The 18,452-nt window shown below is 60.2% G+C and overlaps 7 protein-coding genes across 7 annotated transcripts; 2 read left to right on the top strand and 5 right to left on the bottom strand.

Annotated features, from left to right (window-relative positions):
- Nucleotides 1–410: 410 nt before the first annotated feature.
- Nucleotides 411–2,258, top strand: PTR2_4 (peptide transporter ptr2; the record flags this gene model as incomplete). The annotated part of the gene is made up of 3 exons (XM_066780712.1): nucleotides 411–697; nucleotides 745–1,526; nucleotides 1,615–2,258. 3 exons carry the CDS (start codon nucleotides 411–413, stop codon nucleotides 2,256–2,258), a joined length of 1,713 nt encoding a protein of 570 aa, XP_066628658.1.
- Nucleotides 2,259–3,494: 1,236 nt separating this feature from the next.
- Nucleotides 3,495–5,284, top strand: SLS55_009310 (uncharacterized protein; the record flags this gene model as incomplete). Its single annotated transcript, XM_066780711.1, has 5 exons — nucleotides 3,495–3,642; nucleotides 3,692–3,725; nucleotides 3,782–3,946; nucleotides 4,006–4,486; nucleotides 4,610–5,284. The coding sequence occupies 5 exons, from the start codon at nucleotides 3,495–3,497 to the stop codon at nucleotides 5,282–5,284; spliced, it is 1,503 nt and encodes a 500-aa protein (XP_066628657.1).
- Nucleotides 5,285–5,534: 250 nt separating this feature from the next.
- Nucleotides 5,535–6,875, bottom strand: SCJ1 (DnaJ-related protein scj1; the record flags this gene model as incomplete). The annotated part of the gene is made up of 3 exons (XM_066780710.1): nucleotides 5,535–6,603; nucleotides 6,659–6,747; nucleotides 6,801–6,875. The coding sequence occupies 3 exons, from the start codon at nucleotides 6,873–6,875 to the stop codon at nucleotides 5,535–5,537; spliced, it is 1,233 nt and encodes a 410-aa protein (XP_066628656.1).
- A 332-nt stretch (nucleotides 6,876–7,207) lies between these two features.
- Nucleotides 7,208–8,878, bottom strand: SLS55_009308 (uncharacterized protein; the record flags this gene model as incomplete). Its single annotated transcript, XM_066780709.1, has 4 exons — nucleotides 7,208–7,364; nucleotides 7,418–7,587; nucleotides 7,635–8,753; nucleotides 8,804–8,878. The coding sequence occupies 4 exons, from the start codon at nucleotides 8,876–8,878 to the stop codon at nucleotides 7,208–7,210; spliced, it is 1,521 nt and encodes a 506-aa protein (XP_066628655.1).
- A 1,446-nt stretch (nucleotides 8,879–10,324) lies between these two features.
- On the bottom strand, nucleotides 10,325–12,176 carry DAL5 (Allantoate permease; the record flags this gene model as incomplete). The annotated part of the gene is made up of 6 exons (XM_066780708.1): nucleotides 10,325–10,376; nucleotides 10,429–10,978; nucleotides 11,037–11,361; nucleotides 11,419–11,701; nucleotides 11,753–11,889; nucleotides 11,940–12,176. 6 exons carry the CDS (start codon nucleotides 12,174–12,176, stop codon nucleotides 10,325–10,327), a joined length of 1,584 nt encoding a protein of 527 aa, XP_066628654.1.
- A 296-nt stretch (nucleotides 12,177–12,472) lies between these two features.
- Nucleotides 12,473–13,777, bottom strand: SLS55_009306 (uncharacterized protein; the record flags this gene model as incomplete). Its single annotated transcript, XM_066780707.1, has 1 exon — nucleotides 12,473–13,777. The coding sequence occupies one exon, from the start codon at nucleotides 13,775–13,777 to the stop codon at nucleotides 12,473–12,475; it is 1,305 nt and encodes a 434-aa protein (XP_066628653.1).
- Nucleotides 13,778–16,359: 2,582 nt separating this feature from the next.
- On the bottom strand, nucleotides 16,360–17,364 carry SLS55_009305 (uncharacterized protein; the record flags this gene model as incomplete). The annotated part of the gene is made up of 1 exon (XM_066780706.1): nucleotides 16,360–17,364. The coding sequence occupies one exon, from the start codon at nucleotides 17,362–17,364 to the stop codon at nucleotides 16,360–16,362; it is 1,005 nt and encodes a 334-aa protein (XP_066628652.1).
- Between the last annotated feature and the right edge of the window lie 1,088 nt (nucleotides 17,365–18,452).

Raw genomic sequence — 18,452 nt, 5'->3', positions numbered from 1 at the left:
GGAGGGATGGGCGGATGCAGGTAGGCATGGAAGCAGGCGATGGACAGACTGTTAATGTAAAGCGGGGTTGGAGCTACAATGCTTACTCTGTTTGGAGGGGAGATGAAGGCGTGGGAAAGGCGCATGTGGAGGAGCTGCTTCAGGACTAGCGCCGCCCACTTGAAGGCCAGCCGTCCAGGCCGCGTCTCGCAGAGACGTGGTGGCGCTTTTGTTCAAAGACGTTGCTCGTTATTGATACTCTCTTGCGGAGGCTCGACGCACGGGCCGCCGCGAGCGCAACCCCATGCGCCTCAGGCCCGTCGCGACGCCGCCCCCTTCGCCGGGCATTCTGCTGCCCGCCATCCACGCCTTCTCCGCCCGGCGAACCCAACGATGCCATCGCCAGCAAGCAGGTGATCCGCACTGAGGAGATGCCGCCCCCTAGCGCCAGCCGGGGCGCCTATGCCTCGGTGCCGCAAGCCGTGGAGCTGGACGACCTGGACGCCCGGGTGCCCAGGAATCCGTCGGTGGATGGCGACGAGCCGTCCGACGCGGAGAAGCTCTCCCTCCGCAAGGTCGCCGACCGCCTGCCGTGGAGCGCCTCGTTGATTGCTATTGTCGAGCTTTGCGAGCGCTTCGCCTACTACGGCCTGTCCGGCCCCTTCCAAAACTACATGGCCAACAAGTACCATGACCCAAGCGGCCTCCCGGGAGCCATGTACGTGCATCTGGGCGATTGGGTGGCCACAGCTGACACGCCCGCAGCGGGCTTGGCCAGCACGGCGCAACTTTGACCAGCAGCTTCTTCCAGTTCTGGTGCTATCTCACCCCCATCCTCGGCGCCGTCGTGGCCGATCAGTATCTGGGCAAGTACTGGACCATTGTGTATTTTTCCATCGTCTACATGTCTGGCATCGCCGTCCTGTTCCTAACCTCGCTGCCCGCCTCGATCGAGGCCGGCTATGCCTATCCCGGTCTCCTCGTCGCGATCCTCGTCATCGGCCTCGGCACCGGCGGCATCAAGAGCAACGTATCGCCACTGATTGCCGAGCAGTACGAGGAGACCAGGCAGAAGATCAAGACGCTGCCCTCTGGCGAACGTGTCATCGTCGATCCGTCGCTCACCATCCAACGCATCTACATGGTCTTCTACATGTGCATCAACATTGGCTCCCTCTCCGCCATTGCCACCAGCACCATGGAACTTCGCATCGGCTTCTGGGCGGCATACCTGCTGCCGCTTTGCATGTTCGTCATCGGCTTCGTGCTGATCATCAGTGGGAAGAACAGATACGTGATCAACCCTCCATCCGGATCCGTCATAGCCAACAGCTTTAAAGCTTTGTATATTGCTATTGCGAACCAGGCCAATCTCGATGCCGCCAAACCCTCGGTTCAGCGCAGCTACAGGATCCAGCGCAACATCCAGTGGGACGATACATTTGTCGACGAATTGAAGCGCGCTCTGCTTGCCTGCAAAGTCTTCTGCTTCTATCCAATCTACTGGGCTGCGTTCGGGCAGATGTCCAACAACTTCATCTCGCAAGGTAGGGGCCCGATTCTACGCCACGCAAAAAAGAAAAAGAAAAGAAAAGAAAACAGGTAAAGAAACAGTTCGCTGAATCTCCTTGACAGCCGGCCAAATGCAACTGCACGGTATTCCCAACGACATCATGCAAAACATCGACCCCTTCGCCGTCATCTGCCTCATCCCGCTCATGGACCGCTACGCCTACCCTTGGCTGCGGCGGCGCGGCTTCGCGATGCGGCCCATCACCCGCATCACCTTCGGCTTTCTCTTCGCGGCCTGCGCCATGGCCTACGCCGCCTTCCTCCAACACGTCATCTACGCCAGCGAGCCCTGCTTCGACGCCCCCTCGGCCTGCGCGGCGGCACTACGACCTGACGGCAGCGGCTACGAGCCCAACCGGGTGCACGTCATGCTTCAGACACCGGCCTATCTCGTGCTTGCCGTGTCGGAGATCCTGGCGAGCGTGACGGGGCTGGAGTATGCCTTCACCAACGCGCCGGCGAGCATGAAGAGCTTCATCATGGCGCTGTATCTGCTGACGACTGCGTTGGGCGCCATGATCGGCGGGTTGATCTCGCCGTTTGCGAGGGATCCGTTGCTTGTGGGGCTATATGGGGGGCTGGCTGTGGCGTGCTCGGTGACGGCTGTGGTGTTTTGGAAAATGTTCAAGATGTACAACGATGTGGACGGCGACATCGGAGGGTTGGGGAAGGATGAGGATGAGGTGGTGGCACGAGGTGGAAACTAACAGCGTGTTGCTGGTACGACACCCTTTTTTGCACTGTGACTCTTGCTTTGGGCCACGTCAACCGTTCCAGGCCCACAGGAGGGAATTGACTGTCGTACTATCCTCCAGTCTGATCCGCATGCCGGTGTTTTCGTAATGGGGCAGCTATATCTACGTCCGGGCAGCAAGTTCCCAAATAAGTGCAATGTCTGAACAGGACTATGTAGCGCCTCGTCCTTCGCTAACCACTGGCCAAGGCAAGGACGGCTCACGCAGAGCCCCGAAAGAAATGAGCGTTGAGATATACCTCTCTACCCAGCCCACAGAGCGGTAGGCATCCATTGGCTAGGCGGCCCGTCTTTTCGTCCGCTGAATCTCAACATTGAGCCCCGCTCTTTACCGGCAGAGGCTATGCTCACAGGCTCGCAAGCAAATACAATATGGCGAGTGGGGCCACAGAGGGATGACTCGTTCTGAAATAGTGGGTCGAGGTGGTGCATCAGTTCAGGATCACTCACTCAGTGCGGTAGTCAGAGGTCTCGGCCTGCCTCTCAACATTGCCTCGGGAAGGAAGGGAAAAGGGAGAGAGAGGAGAGGAGGGAGGGGGGGAGAGAGAGAGAGAGAGAGAGAGAGAGAGAGAGAGAGAGAGAGAGAGAGAGAGAGAGAGAGAGAGAGAGAGAGAGAGAGAGAGAGAGAGAGAGAGATGCTATGTGGCCATCGGATGTGGCATGCATTTGCTGTGCGAAAGACGCGTAAACCATGCACGAGCGCGCATATCCGAGGAGATAGAACAGGAGGCAGTGGCCATTGCGGCAGGTCGGGTGTGATAAGCGGCTCAGCGGATTGGTGGGATGGTAGGATGGGTCCACCGCGGCGTCTGTTTGTCTGCTCCCAACAGCGGGCCATGTCGTGCGCGCCCATGTCTCACAGGGGCGTGGTGGCGCACGCTAGTCCCAGCGCGAGGCCCCGCTGTCAGCCGCCCGCGATGCCGAGACGTGGAGGCAAAGGCTTGAGCGGGCTTGGTGTCCTCGGCGCTGCCAGATGCCCCACTAGGCCCGCGCGTCATTCCCCCAGTCCCCAGATGCAGAGTCAATACACTTGACGCGGCCGCCTAGCGCTCTCGCAGCTTTGCCGAGCCGTTGAGTTTATTGGCCACACCCTGGACCCTGTTCCAAAGCCCGACGCCCTTAAGGCCGCGCCGACCCCTCCGTCTTCGACCTGCAAGCCAGTCCTCGTTGCTTTGATCCATCCTACACGATGTCTGCATCCGACAAGCTCGACGAGGCCGAGAAGGCCTACGAGCTCCAGGTTGAAAACAACCAGCAGCCGCCCATCGACCCTGTCGCCGAGAAGAGGGTGGTTCGGAAGCTGGACCTCCATGTGGTCCCGCTGCTCATGGCGCTCTGTGAGTCGCGCCTGCATCTCTCGGGAACACGGCGCACTGATGCATACAGACCTCCTCGCCTTTCTGGATCGATCCAACATCGGGTACCGGGCCCGTCCCCTCCCTCTCCGCCCACTCCCGCTGACTGCGTCGGGAACAGCAACGCCAAGATCGCAGGCATGGAAGAGGACCTTGGCCTCGACGGCGACCGCTACGACTGGCTGCTCACCATCTTCTACATCTCCTACATCGTCTTCGAATTCCAGGCCATCATGTGGAAGCTGGTGCCGCCGCACCGGTGGGCGGCTGTCTGTGTCTTTGGATGGTAAGCCTCCCGCAGCCCCGAGCACCGACCCAAATGCTTACACTCCCTCCCAACTCCAGGGGCCTGGTTGCGACTGTCCAGGCTGCGACGCACAACTGGCAGGGCATGATGGCTCTGCGCTTCCTCATGGGGCTGTTCGAGGCCGGTTACGGACCGGGCATCCCCTACCTGCTGTCCTTCTTCTACCTGCGCCACGAGGTTGGCTCGCGCCAGGGCATCTTCCTGTCGGCCGCCCCGCTCGCCAACACCTTCGCCGGCGCGCTCGCGTACGGCATCACGGCGGCGAAGCACTCGGCCATCGCCCGGTGGCGGCTGCTCTTCCTCGTCGAAGGCGCACCGACGCTGGTCATGGCTGCCGTTTCGTGGTTCTTCCTGCCCGACGCTCCGGAGAAGGCGCGCTTCTTGAACGAGGACGAGAAGAGGATCGCAAAGGCCAGGGCGGTGCGCCAGACCGGCCAGGATGCCGAGGCGCGCATTGGCGGCATCGAATGGAAGGATGTGGTCGCAGCACTTTTGGATTTGAAGTGCTGGTTCACTGCTGTAAGTCTCCACAGCACCGTATATCTCCGCGCGTGGCATCTCTCTTCTGCCGGGGAACGTTCCCACCGTTTGCAATGGAGATGAGGGAGAACGAACATGGTTCTCGCTGACACCCAGCTACAGCTCATGTACTTCTCCTGCAACGTCTCGTTCGCCTCCCTCCCCGTCTTCCTCCCCACCATCCTCAAAGAAATGGGCTACAGCGCCATCAACGCCCAGGGCCTCACCGCGCCGCCCTACTTCCTCTCCTTCCTCCTCACCATCGCCACCACCGTCATCGCCGACCGCACGCAGCAGCGCGCCTACATGATCGCCGCCCTCACCGTCGTGGGCGGCACGGGCTACGTGCTGCTGGCCGCCTGCACGTCCGTGGGCGCGCGCTACGCCGGCGTCTTCCTCGCCGCGGCCGGCATCTTCCCCGCCATCGCCAACATCCTGCCGTGGGTCAGCAACAACCAGGGGTCCGACACGCGCCGCGGCGTCGGCTTCGTCGTCCTGAATGTCGTCGGCCAGTGCGGCCCGCTGCTCGGCACGCGCCTGTATCCCACCGGAGATGGCCCTCGCTACATCAAGGGCCAGGCCGTGTGTGCGGCTTTCATGTTCTTCACCACGCTGCTCGTCGTTGCACTGAGGCTGCTGCTCGTGTGGGAGAATGGGCGGCTGGACAAGAAGTATGGCACCGTCGAGGAGCAGAGGGCGAGGAGGGAGGCGGCCGGGGATGCGGCGGGTGCGAAGGGGGAGCAGACCGAGGGAGTTGGCGAGGAGAACTACGGACCTACGTTCAGGTATGTCTTGTGAGGGTTTTGTGGGTGGACACGGTGGTTGAGGCAGGTGGTGGAAAACAATGTAACAGTATGAGACAATGCAAATGCATGACACAGCATGAGGAAACGTCAATGTATGTAAATGGATCGATATTTATGGCTGGTGGGGCTTCAAGGCTTACACACAGTTAACGAATTCAAAGGGTATATTACTACGCCACCGCCAAAACGCATTTCTCTATTTTGTCCAGAACACCCAAAGGGGCGAGGCAGGCGGAGAAAGTCTATAATTCGTCGTGCGGAGCGGGCCTCCCGCTGTCCTTGAGTAGGTCGACGCCGTGCTTCTTGCGCCACTTGTCCCACAGCTCGAAGAAGTCCTTCTCCATGGCCTTGTCCAGCTGGTCGGGCAGGACGACGACGTACTCGACGTGCAGGTCGCCAAAGGCCAGCTCGTCGGCGTCGGGGTCCCAGATGGGCATGCCTTCGTGCTTGACGACTTCGACGTGGCCGGGCTGGACGACGGCGCCGCGCTTGCGGCCGAGGCGCACCGTGTGGCCGTCGAGGTGGGTGAGGTTGCGCTGCCAGTCGCCCATCCAGGCCTCGCGCAGGCTGAGCACCTCGCGCCAGAATAGGTCCTTGCCCTTGCGGCGGAAGAACTGGCCGTCGGCGTGCGACAGGTGGTCGTCGTAGCCGTCGGCGCCGAGCTGGGCCTCGCGCTCCTGGACCTGGACGATGAGGTCGCCGGCGACCCAGTCGGGGCTCTCGTCGGCCTCGTTCTCGAAGCTGATGCGCACGCCACGCGGCATGCCGCGCTCGACGTGCAGCGTGTGCGTCTCCGTCTCCTTGACGACGCGGGCGCCGCCGCACACCTTGCACTTGTGGCGCACCGTCTTGCCCTTGCCGCCGCAGGCGTCGCAGGGGCCCTGGACCTGCTGGAAGATGCCCGGGGCCAGCATGTGCTTCTGGATGCGCATGCCGCGGCCCTGGCACACGGGGCACACGTCGACCTCGCCGTCCTCGGAGCCGGAGCCCTCGCAGGCGTCGCACACGGCCTGCTTCTCGATGCTGAAGGTCTTCTCGGCGCCCGTGTAGAAGTCGCGCAGCGGCACGTTCAGCTGCACCTCGGTGTTGGGCCCGCGGCGCTCGCCCTGCTGGCGGAAGTGGCCGCTGCCGCCGAAGAAGCGCGAGAAGAGGTCGAAGGGGTCGTGGTGGTGGGCCTGGCCGCCGCCCTGCTTGTGCTTCTGCACGCCGTCGTGGCCGTACTGGTCGTAGATCTTGCGCAGCTCCGGGTCGATCAGCGCCTCGTAGGCCTCGGCCACGGCGACGAAGCGCTCCGAAGCTTCCTGGTCATCACTGTCGACGGAGGTGAGCTGGAGGAGCTGGGTGGTGAGGGGTGCAATGGACGCACGGGTTCTTGTCTGGATGGTATTTCTTGCTCAATGAGCGGTATGCCTTCTTGATCTCGCGGTCCGACGCGTTCTTCTCCAGGCCCAGGAGCTAGACGCACAGCAGTTAGCAGAGAGCGATGGGCAATGGCAGCTCGGACGTACCTTGTAGTAGTCCTCGGCGCACAGCACGAGCAGCGGCAGTGCGCAGAGGAGCAGTAATGTGGTGAAGAACAGCATGGTGTTGGGGAGGGAGAGAGGGGGGTTCTGCGGCGCCAGGAATAGCTGCACTACATGGATCCGGCACGAGTTCCACACCCTCGAAGTCGAGCTGGAGCTGTCGACGTCGAATCAGAAGAAGTGTGCCAGATGGCCTCAACAAGCTTATCGATAAGCCCCGGCGAAACTTCGCTTGATGCCGGGCACCTGGGTCCCGAGTCGCGCCTGCCGCGTGGGATTCACTTATTATTGTACAACACCATCTAAAAAGAACGAGAAACGTGGATTGAAACAGCTCTAGACAACGAAACAACTCTAGTTCACTCCAGCTCGAATCGGCCTGGCCATTTTCCTCACTTGCGAGCCTCCGTCACCCTGACCGACAGCGGCCCCTTCTCCCACAGCCCAAACACCCTCTGATCGAACCAGTCTGCGCTCTTGTCGATCAGCTCAAGATCGAAGTTGAAGAGCGTCTTTGCGAGAATGCTGCGCATCTCGGCGTACGCGAGGCTGCCAATCAATCAGTACCGACTGGAGCGGGGGGGAAAGCAGCCGACACTCACTTCTTGCCAAGACAGTTCCTGGGGCCGTTGGAGAAGGGCATGAGCACCGACTTCTTGTCCTTGGCAAACCGCGGGTCGTCTCCAATCCACCTCTCGGGGATGAACGAGTCGGGCTCCGCGAAGTTCTGCGGGCTGTGGTACGCCGCATACTGGGACACGTACACGGCAGTCTGCACCCGCGTTAGCTCTGTGGCTTCCGGACGAGCCCGTTACTTACGTCCTGCGGCACGTAGTGGCCGCTGACATCGCCGCCGCCCTCTGCAATCCGGCGCGGGAAGCCGGTCGGCACGGGTGGGTAGAAGCGGAGGCCCTCGGTGAGCACGGCGATGAGGTACGGCAGATGGTTCACCCTCTCGAAGGTGATCTCGTCGGAGCTGCTGAAGGCCCCGCGGATCTCGTCGCACAGCTTCTTCATGATTTCCGGGTGCTTCAGCAGCGCTGCCGTCGTGCCGCTCAGCATGGTCGCCGTCGTCTCGCTGCCGGCGATGAGGAAGAGCTCCGAGTTGGTCTGGAGCTCTGCATGGGTCAGCGCCCTGCTGTCCGGCTGCCTTTCGACCGCTGTGATGATGTCGGGCCGGTCCGTCTCCGCCGCGAGCCGCTTGTCGACCTTGCCGGCGACAAAGTTGTGGAAGATGATATTGCCCTGCGTCTTGCCTCCTTTGCTTAGCTTGTCCCACGCAAAGTAGGCCTTCTGCAGATACGGCCAATAGTGGAGCGCCTTGCGGAGGTTGCTGGCTCGGAGCGACGCGAACACGCCGCTGACGAGCGCGTGGTAGTCGTCCGATTCCAAGCAGCCGAACGACTCGCCGAAGGTGAGATCGCCAATGACGTCGAAGGTGGTGAAGTTGTAGTACCGGACCAGGTCGACGTCGACGCCCGACTTGGCCTTCTCGTGGAAGCGCTGAATCAGCATGTCAATGTACTTCTGGACCAAGGGCTCCTGCTCCCGCAGTGCCTTGTCCGAAAAGGCGTGCGAGAAGATGCGGCGCATGCGGGAGTGGCCTTCGCGGTCCGAGACGAGCATCGAGTATGAGCCGTTGACCGGGGGATTGTACCAGTCGCGGTCCTTGCCGAACTCGGGCTTCTTGGCCCCGCGAAAGCCGTAGATGTCGTTCCACGCGGTTTCGCCGCTGATGACGGAGAGCTCGTCGGGCGCGATGCGGACGACGTCGCCATACTTCTTGTGCGCTTCTGCGACGGCCTTGTTGATGGTTCCGCGGTTAAGGTCGAGCGCGTATGGGATCCTGCTGGCGGCGTACCACCTGGACCCCGGGTACTTGCTCAGAGGGTGGAAGTAGACATTGTAGATGGCGGTCCCGACGGCGTAGATAACGGCCTACCGCTGTCAGTCAAAGCGTTCGCACGCGGTGAAGGATTGTCACTCACTGTCACAACTGCGCCTCCAAGTAGAGCAGGGATGTTGTTCGAGGCGAGCAAGTGCGAGTGGGATGCAAAGTCCATGGTGGCCGAGAGTGCGACGGGAAATGCGGGTGGTCAGGCAAAGAAGAAGAGGGGATCAGGGTAAATATTCAGTCTTGGTTTAACTGAATGGAGTGATAAGCTGACGCTCCAAGGAGACGCCAGTGGCCAGCGAAGCGGGTAGTGCTGAGATCTGGTGGTCGTAGCGTCGCAATGAGCTTGGGCGTGTCAGCGCCTCTCCGGGGAACCCTCGACGCACTAGCAGGGAGCGGCCGACTTACTTTTACCAGGAGCAGACCGGCTGGCAATAACGTTTGCGATTGAACAAAACCGATGCGGGTGGGGGTGCTGCAGCACCGAGCGAGTGCTAATATATATCAATGTCGGCACAGGACGGATCTGGCCTGTTCATGGGTCAACGTAATGCCCACGCCTCGTGCGAGAGAAGCACCCAAAAGGGAAACTCCCATGGCCGAGGAGGGGGTCTCGGGGCTTTCGCTCTGTCGGGCATTTCGGCTGGCGAGAGGGTCGATCACGCGGAAGGGCTACTGAAAACAGCCGCGAGGTGATTCACTGGTGCATGTGTGGTACAGGGCAATCTAGCGGTCCACCCATCACTCAGTCATCGCTCTATTCTTGGCCGTCGGTCAAGTCATCAGCCGGTAGCCGTTGACAGCCCGCCTCGGTCGCACGATCAAAGGACCAAACACGAATCCTCCGCAATGATCGGCGCCCACAAGTCTTGGAACCCCCAGCCCAATGCTTATGTATTCCTACGCCGCAATTTACACCGCATCCTGCATCCCCTGCCCCCGCTCCGTCCCCCGTCTCGGGCCGCAGAGACTCCGGGCCACGGAGACTCCGCTTCGCCGTCCGAGTAATTCAAGGTTCGAGTCGCACGTCTACCATGAACATGGGTTGTCGCACCGCCGGCCGAGTGCCGAGTGCCGAGCCTGCTGTGCTCTGCTGTCAGCATCGCGGTTGAAGCACCTTGGTGTAAATACCGGAAATAAGACGATAAAGCCGCCCTCGACATTGCACTCTTCTATGTCTTCCTATCTTCCGCCGCTTACTCCCGGATCCGAGACCTTCATCCTCCTTCGGCCGCCTGTCTCTCGAGAGCACCTACATGAGCGATAATTGAGGGGGCTTGGGCGAAGATACTGCTGCAGAGTTGGCTGCAAGTGGGACCTCGCCGGAAGTCCCTACCGCCCCGCTTTAGCGGTCTCACGTAAGCGAGGATATTTAAACGCCATGGACGTCATTGGTCAAGAAAACAGCCTGGAATTGGCATTTGCTCACGTCTAGAACGGCGTCACCTGCTGGAAGTGAAGACTCCACCGGGCTGATGGGGCCACTTGCATTCCCCGCTCAACACATCCAACTCCACTTCATGCTCGCACGCTCGGCACCTTGATCACTTGCTCAGCTGCCGCCTACTTGATATACTGGCCCAAGCTCCGGGTTGACATTCATTAATCTATCAGACTATACTGCGTAGGTGAACTCTGGGTTCTCCTTGTCTGTGAGGTCGAGCCATCTGGGAAAAGAGGTCAGTACATGCATTCAACCAGACAGATGGCACAACTCACTCTTGGTTCTCGAGCTTCACGTAGCCTGGCGCCGCTCTGACCGCGGCCTTCTTCTTGTTCTGCCTCTTGCAGTACCAGTAGATGAACAACAGATCGAGGAGTGCGATGCCGTAACACACCAGAATGGTGATCTCAGCCGGCAGGTAGTTGTCTCCACGAAACGTTTGCGGCCCGATAATGTTCCCCACGCAGTAGCCTATCAGGTACAACGCAGCCACCGTCGTCTTCTTGGTGTAGCCGGCCACGTTGGTGGAAATCAGGGAAAGCAGAGCGACGAACGGCGTGGCCGTGGCCTGCGTCAGGTAATACCCGATCAGGCGGCCGACGTTCATGCTCTCGGGGAGTCCAACGATGAGAGCCATGCCCAGAATGCCGAGGAGCAGACCCGAAGTCGAAACCAGAATGCGACAGCCATACTTGTCGCCGAGATAGCCGCAAACGACCAGAGTGACGATTTCGACCGCACCACCGGGTGTTCCGTACAGCAGGGACTGCTCCGAAGTGTAGCCAAAGGACTGGATGAGAAGCGAAAAGAAATTGGTGACGCCGCCTGAGAATCAATAGTCAGATCAAACCGTCAGCTCACCCAGGGATTCCGGCAGGCTCACCATTCGGGATGTCGGCAATCAAGGCGTACCAGAAGAAGGCCCAGACCATGGGGTCCATCAAGGCTTCTTTGACCTGGTAAAGCTTCCAATGCCTGTTGCCAATGCCTTGCTGGTTGACACGGATGCGCTCGAGAGCCAGGAGGCGCTCCTCTTTGGTCAGCCAACGGCAGTTCAGCTGGGAGTCGGGCATGACGAAGAGGAAGACGATGCCGACAACAGCAGTAAGAAGGCCGGTGACGAGGAAGACGATCTTCCAGGGGGCGATGGCGGAGCCGTGTATAGCGGTGCCGCGAGCAATGCCGTATGCGACCAGTCCACCGACAATCTACCAAAGGTCAGGGTCAGTGCCAGGAGCATCGCACAGAGCATCAGAATGCCGTACCTGGGCGACGCCATTGAAGCTGAACCAGATGCCAGTCCTCAGCCCTTGCTCTTTCTTGGTGTACCACTGGCTGGTAAACAAGGCAAAACCAGGCGTCACGGCGGCCTCGAACAGACCGAGAAAGAAACGGATAGCTACGGCACCGGCGAAGTCCTCGACGGCGGCAAACAGAGCCAAAACCACGCCCCACATGATGACGTTGAAGGCAGAGTATTTCCCCAGCGGAAAGTACTGAAGGAGACGGTTCGTCGGCCACTCCCACGCAAGATAACCAAAATAGAACCTGGAAGCGTGAGCACGCAGGCGCGCAGGGGGTGGCCAAGGCTCGCCTTACATGGAACCCAGCCAGCTGTACTGGTCCGACGTGATGCCAATGCCGCCCTCGGCGTGGGGCTTCTTTAACCCCATGACGGAAGCGTAACTGATGCAGGTCTTGTCCAGGAAGTTCAGGCCGTAGACTACGCAGAGAAGCTAGGCATGTCAGCACTCTAAGCGGCACAAGCTCGATGGCGCTGGCGTACCGGCATCAGATGCCAGTCAATCTTGCGCAGCAGCCGGGCATTGGTGGCGTCGTCGATTTCCAAAAGCTGGCCCTGGTGCTCGGCAAAGGCCTTCATGGCAGCATCGGCATCGTGGCTGTGCTTCATGATGCGGTCCGAGACGCCGGCGGCGGTGATGCTGCCGCTGCGGACGGCATCCTCAGAAACGCCAGGAACGGGCTCCTTCTCGACGTCTGGGTGCTTGGACAGGTCGGCCATGGTCGGGAACGGTGCGGATGGCGGCTCGAAAGCGCCGGCTGTGGATGGGTTTAAGAGTGGCGGCCAAGAGCCGGCAAGTCTTGGTGGCAGACAAGCATTGGGCTGCTCGGCGATAAGACATGCGACCCGCTGGTATACTGAATAATGGGATGTGCGCCTATCCCACGCTTGGGCAGGATCGGCCGGGCGGCGAGGCTTGAGTCGGGAGAGGCTGCGCGGCGGCGTTGATAAGTAACATGCGGGGAACGGCGAACGGCCCACGCCCCGGCCAGCCGATAAGGGAAGGTGCGAACTGCCTACTCCTGCTTCCACGGCCAACTCGCCTGCTGGTCGGTGTACAGGAACTCGGTGCACTGGGCCGACGAAGCCCGACGTATTTGCGACCCAGCGGCGAACTCGACTTCGGGAGGCTCGCATGCCATGGCATCCCGACCAGAGTCCCGTGGCAATGCGAGCAGCGGATCCGCATCGTACCCGACGTGATACGTGCCGCCGTCCCACCGCGCATGGCCGAATCCGTAGCCGTTGATTTTAGCATAGGCTGCCAGCCATCTCGCCGCTCGCAGCTGCCCCTGGATCGCATGCATGTCTGCGTCGAGCGTCAAGTCGCGCAGCCCGTGATGTATCACCAGGGCGATCTTGAGCTCTGCTGACTTGCTGCTCCGCTTGAGCTCCGCCAGCTGCTCCCACCACCCCTCGTCGGGGCAGTGGTCCTCCACAACGTGCCTGACGCGCTCGCCAGCTTCAAATTGCCCCAAGAATCCTTCGGCGCAGCGTGGCCCGCCCGAGAAGTCGCCCAGGAAGAGGTAGTTCCACGGCACGAGCAGCTCGAGCTTCTGCAGCCCGGCCATCGCCTTGAGCTTCTCGAACACTCTCTTGACAGTCTTCGTATAGTAGTAACTTCCATCGACGTAGTCCTTGTGACGATGCCTGAACTTCAGCGTGCGCATGCCTCGCTTGGCTGCGAGCTGTTGGAAGGCATTCCACTTGCCAAGTGTTGTTATGCACCGGTCGCCACCGCGGTCGCGCATCGGGATTTGCACCGTGATGTGCCTCAGGTGCTGGAAGTGTTGCGCTTTGATGGTGTGCATCCAGGCGCCGAGCATCAGAATGCCGTTGCTGTTGCTAAACCGAAAGTTCTGTTCGGCGTAAAACATCTCCGTGAGCTCGCCGTGCACCTTCTTGCACAGTCGCAGGAGCGATAGCCCCTTTCGCAATGACGCATACCGCCAGAAGGTATTCTGAATCGGCGTTTTGCCGCGCTGCCTGTCGTCAAAGATGCAGTCTCGATCGTCTCCGGGGCTGTGCCACGTTACTGGGCTCCAGAGTTCCAGGAACTGACCCGGAGCCTGGACTTGGAGGTGCTCGTAGATCATGAGCCGCAACTCAGTAGGGAGGTCGTCTGTGAAGCTCAATGTCTGCTTTTCCCTTGGAAATTCCCTGGCAAATTTGCGTTCTCCGTAAAGGACCGGAAACTTCTTGTATGGCTTCAAATCTTCCTTGGTGTATATTCTCGATGGCCAAGGCGTGGCTATGAGGTGGCTCGCCGGAGTAGAGTCATTTTCTCCGGCCTGAAGTACGCGTCCACGTTCGCGCGGCATATCTACTAGATGAGCTGTTGTAACTGCCGTGTTGGCTTGTCTTCAGGGGCAGGGAGGATTTGGGTTGGGAGAGATAGAGAAAAGCGAACGGCGTCGAATCATAATTATATAGTGGTAGCATAGAGTATTTGAACAACAATGGTCTCGGGGATTGGGCTTGTGGATTGGGCAATCCTTACATCGAAGACACGCCCCCATCATGGCCAAGGAGTCACAAAGAAAAATCGAAACAATGATACTTTACCAAAGCCTACTTGCGAAACAAGAAAAAGTGCATCACGCATCAATTATAGGGACTGTATCGAGGATCTACTCGCTGTTGCGCTGGGTTTGCATTCATTTACAAGGCGAAAATCACACAATCACTTGAGTGCTATAGACTCACGGGCTGATAGAACAATCCAATTCTTGCACGAGGCAGCTCTACTAACCGAGGCGAGCGTTTTCATAGCCGTTTTCCTTAGGCAGGCGCCGTACAACACACACTTCGCCTTTTTTACTCCATTTCTCGACACGTTGCCTCTGCGTGTCTATTATCCGTGGAGCCACACAAACATTCAGCACCGTTGAGATCCCAGAGACTTGACATGGCAAGGATAAAGGGCAAGCGGATGACTTGTTAGGGGTGTGATTAGAGATTGCCATCAAAGCCGTAAGATAGGTAGGTGATGACGGCGCTTAATAATAAGCCAGGACGCATACAGGAAAGCGATCTACCACATGCGTCATGCCTATACATCAGCAAGCGCGGTAGACGCGCGCGCGGGCCGTCCCATTCGCTTCCGCCTCATGCACCGCCCTTCCGCATGCGGAAATAACGATGAATGATGATGATGAAGCCCCTGTGCTGCACAAAAGCGCAGACCATCTCGCCTCGCAAGCACGGTGGAAACATGAGCCCCGGCACGGCCAACGCATGCAAATGAGATGGGAGGCCCCTTCAACGCGCCTCATTATATTGCGTGATCAGTGGTTGGTCTGTTCGAACGTCTCTTGATTCTTCCAGAAAAGACGACCCTCTCTTCGCATCCGCACGGCCACAGGGAGGACTCGCATTGGCAGCCCCTGTTGGGGATCATCGAGCCCTTGTCTACAACGTGCACCGGTGAAAGCAGAAAGAAATGAACCGATCTACGCACACCGTTACATCTCTCTTCTCTCCAGCCTTCCACCAGCCTTGGCTCGCCGTGCGGACTGCACACGGGCCACCGGTGCCGCACGCCGGAGTCTCCACAATGAAGCAGAGCGCACTGACGGCCCCCCCACTTTGAGTCCACGACTCGGGTGCACGGGGCCAGGGGCACGAAGCGGACATGCACAACAAAACGGGTGGATCTCCACCTTCCCCCTTCCTCATCATCATCGTCGGGCCCGGGGGGCGCTACTCCAACACTAGCCAGAGCAGCGCAGCTCGCAAACGTCAGGCCGGCGTCATCGCCCGCTAGCTCCCTCATCTCTCGGTGCTTCTCCTCCTCCATCCGTGCTTCCAACAGTGCTGCTCGTCATCCCAACAATCGACCATCAGTGCGCGCGCGCGCTTGTCTGTTGGGTTAGTACACATCATCACCGCAGTGTAACCGCTCCATGGAGACCAAGGAAGCATGTCGGCGCCCGCTCGCGTCCCGTGCCCCAGCCCGTGCTTTTCCTTCCTTTCCCCCTTCGCGAAGCCTTCGAGAATGTTCAATAATAGGTGGCTTTCGCCGATCCGGCGCGCTCAACCTAATGTCGGTTACCGCCGCACGCGCGGAAACGCGGGAGTGAGGCGGGATCATGATACCCGCGGCTCCAAGCCGTCGGTAGAGAGAGCCGGGACATGACAGGAGAAACGGAAAAATAATTCGGAAAAAAAAAAAGGGAGAGATGACTTGCGGGAGATAGAGAGGCAGCAGTCAGCGGGAGAGCGACTACTCAATCTTCATCTCCGACGCATGAGCGGGAGGACCTTGTCAAAGTGCTTAGCCTCCGATCGGAATCTCTAGCAGAGACGTGGCCACGCACACACCCAAGGGAGCGGTTGCGCGCATGTCCCGCTAAGAAGGTCAAGATCTGGGTTCCAAGCGATCGCATCGAAACGAAAGCTGGGCCGCGTGTCGCCCTGGTTACCGTGTCTTTGTTTCCGGTGCTGGGGTGGCCATCCAGGTCAATAGTCGCGCACACGCCACCTTAACAGCGCCGACGACACGACGCTTGAGGGGAGAAGTTGTTTTGAATGGTTTTTCGTATTGTTTTTCCTTGTTGGCCAATATCGTCCAATGTGCCGTTGGCCTGGAGCACATGGGCAGTCTATACTAAAGTGACCAAAGTGTCGTATGTAAGGTGAAGGGAAAATGACTAAACACTACCAACGCTAATGCGACGCTGACTCTGTAAGGTATATGGGGTATCTTTGCAAATTATCGATATGCTTGTGTGGATGAACAGAGCGGAAGGGAAGACGATTGACCAGCAAGCCCGCGTTACCATGCGTGATAGGGGGGAAACAGCAAATCGCAGGACAGAAACCGGATAGACACTCTATGCATCCCGTTCTCGTGTAATCGTGTTGGTTTTTTTCCTTTCTTTCTCTCTTTCGTTGGCCGGTATTATTGGCCCTTCCAGAACCTGGCTTTCCGGCTCGTCGGCGCTGACATGGGCCGGTGCTTCTCTTCGAACGAGGCTTCGGCGTCGTCCTCGTCCGGCACGTCGATGCGGTACCGCCGCACGCTGCACGCGTCGTCGTCGTCCTTCTCGCCCTCGTAAAAGGCTTGCCTCGGCGGGCGGCGCGACAGCCAGCGCGGGGTGACGCGGCGCATGAAGCCGCGGAAGCCCTTGGTCGAGCGGTCGATCTCGGCGTACTCGCGCCGCCGCGTGCTGGGCGAGTTCCAGTGGATGACGGTGGCGGGCGGGACAGGGGGCGTCGAGATGTCGGGGGCGGCATCCTCTTCGACAAGCGAGAAGTCAGACAGTGCCGGAGAGGGCATTGGGTAGAAGTGGGCCGGGTCCTGGTGGGCGATGGACCTGAGGCTGCTCCTGTCGACCTGGAGAGAGTGGCGGGACATGTCGGTGCTGGGACGGCCAACGGAGGACAGGCCTGGCGACTGCGGGGCGCTGGTGGGCGAGCGGGCGGAATTAAAGAGACTGCAGCTGCGCGAGTGCAGGGCGAGCACCGAGTCGAGGTCGCTGCGGTGGTGCATGGCGAGTTCGACGGGGAAGCTGCGCACTCTGCCAGAGATGGAGGGCCGCGGGTGGACGGCTGGGGCGCGGCTGCTGGACCTGGCCGAGTGTTTTGAACTCGGCCTCGAGCGCCGCTTCTTCAGCGCCGGGCGTTCTGGCGTCGTTGGGGCGGAGATTGCGGCCGTGATTGCGGAGCGGGATTGGTGATGGCCTAGCGGGCTGGGCCGCGGGTTAGGCGTGCTGCTGCTCGCTTCGCCGGGCGTGGTGGAGGAGGCATCGTGGGCGAGGTCCGCGGCGGTTTCAGCAGGCGAGGAGGCTCGCCGGCTGGCCTTTTTCTGGCGCGGGTAGTCCTCGAAGCCGCTGTCGGTGCGGCTCATGGGCTCCGCGGCAGGCTGGGGGGAGGCAGTGATGGGTGGTTCATGGCTGAGGGGCATTGGGGGTCGGCGCTTGTCAATAGCGAAGCATCATCTGGCACGTCAGGACGGCGGGCGAGGCTTCAGGACGGCGGGGCGCTTACAGGAAGCTACAGCACAGTGCGAGCCGGCGCACTATAGCCGGGGAGGAGGTAGGAAAACAGGTGACGAACACGGTAGGTGGGGAGCGAGGTTTATACGGCCAGGGGGCGGTGCTGGATATAAGCTTGATGGCGCCGCCGTGGCCAGCAGGGGTTGGGCAACGGGCTGGCGCACGAGCGGGCTGCAGGGAAAATCAAAGGATGCAAATGATGCTCGCAGGGAAAAGCGCGAAAGGGGAGCGTGGAGCGGGCTGGGACGACTTTGCAGTGGTGCGTGCCACTTCACCGCCATCCAAATCCAAAGTGGGGACACGGCGACATGCGGGTTGCAATGTCGATGGCTGACTGACCCTTTAAGAGGCATGCGCGCGCAGCAGCAGCCGGCGCGGCGCCAGACTGCGGCTTTCACATGAAAGTGAGGATTGCCTGCGACAGGTTGCACCAGATGGCGCAGCGGGAATGCGCACCTGCGACTGAGACACGACATCTCTGTTGACCTCACCGCCATTGGTCGCGCGCCCGACGTCGCAGGCCGGCCAAGCGTTGAGGCGGCCGGTCAAGCAGCGCTTGCGCGGGCGAGCTGGTGCTTCACGCGGACACCGTGATCGCCGGCACTGGTGTCGAATGGGGTGTAGGGTGAGGGTGTAGGGTGCGTGACCTCGGGGGGCGGCTCGCCTCGTGGGCAACTCCCTGCGTCCGTGCTGCGATGCCGGCGCTGTTCCTGGCCCAGCAAAGCACCCGCCCGGCTGACGTTGCGCGCACGGCAGAGGCGCCGTCCACCACCACCGCCGTGGACGCTGACCTCTCCACTCACGCGCCTCCACATCCCGCAGTACCTGCGCCATCCCGGCCGCCCATCGCCAGCAGCGCACGCGCACCGCTGACTGATGGCTGCTGCCGCTGCAGAGGCAGAACCGAAATGCCAGGACGCCGGTGTGGAGCGAAATTTGGGGCGAAGCCAGGAAAAAAGGTTAGAAAGCTGCCACACAGCTACTACTGTCGTCCCGT

The sequence above is a fragment of the Diplodia seriata genome (genome assembly GCF_021436955.1).
Source record: "Diplodia seriata strain FDS-637 chromosome Unknown scaffold_10, whole genome shotgun sequence".
Taxonomy (NCBI): domain Eukaryota; kingdom Fungi; phylum Ascomycota; class Dothideomycetes; order Botryosphaeriales; family Botryosphaeriaceae; genus Diplodia; species Diplodia seriata.
The sequence above is the reverse complement of the archived record's forward strand: the minus strand, read 5'-3'. Positions and strand labels throughout refer to the sequence as shown.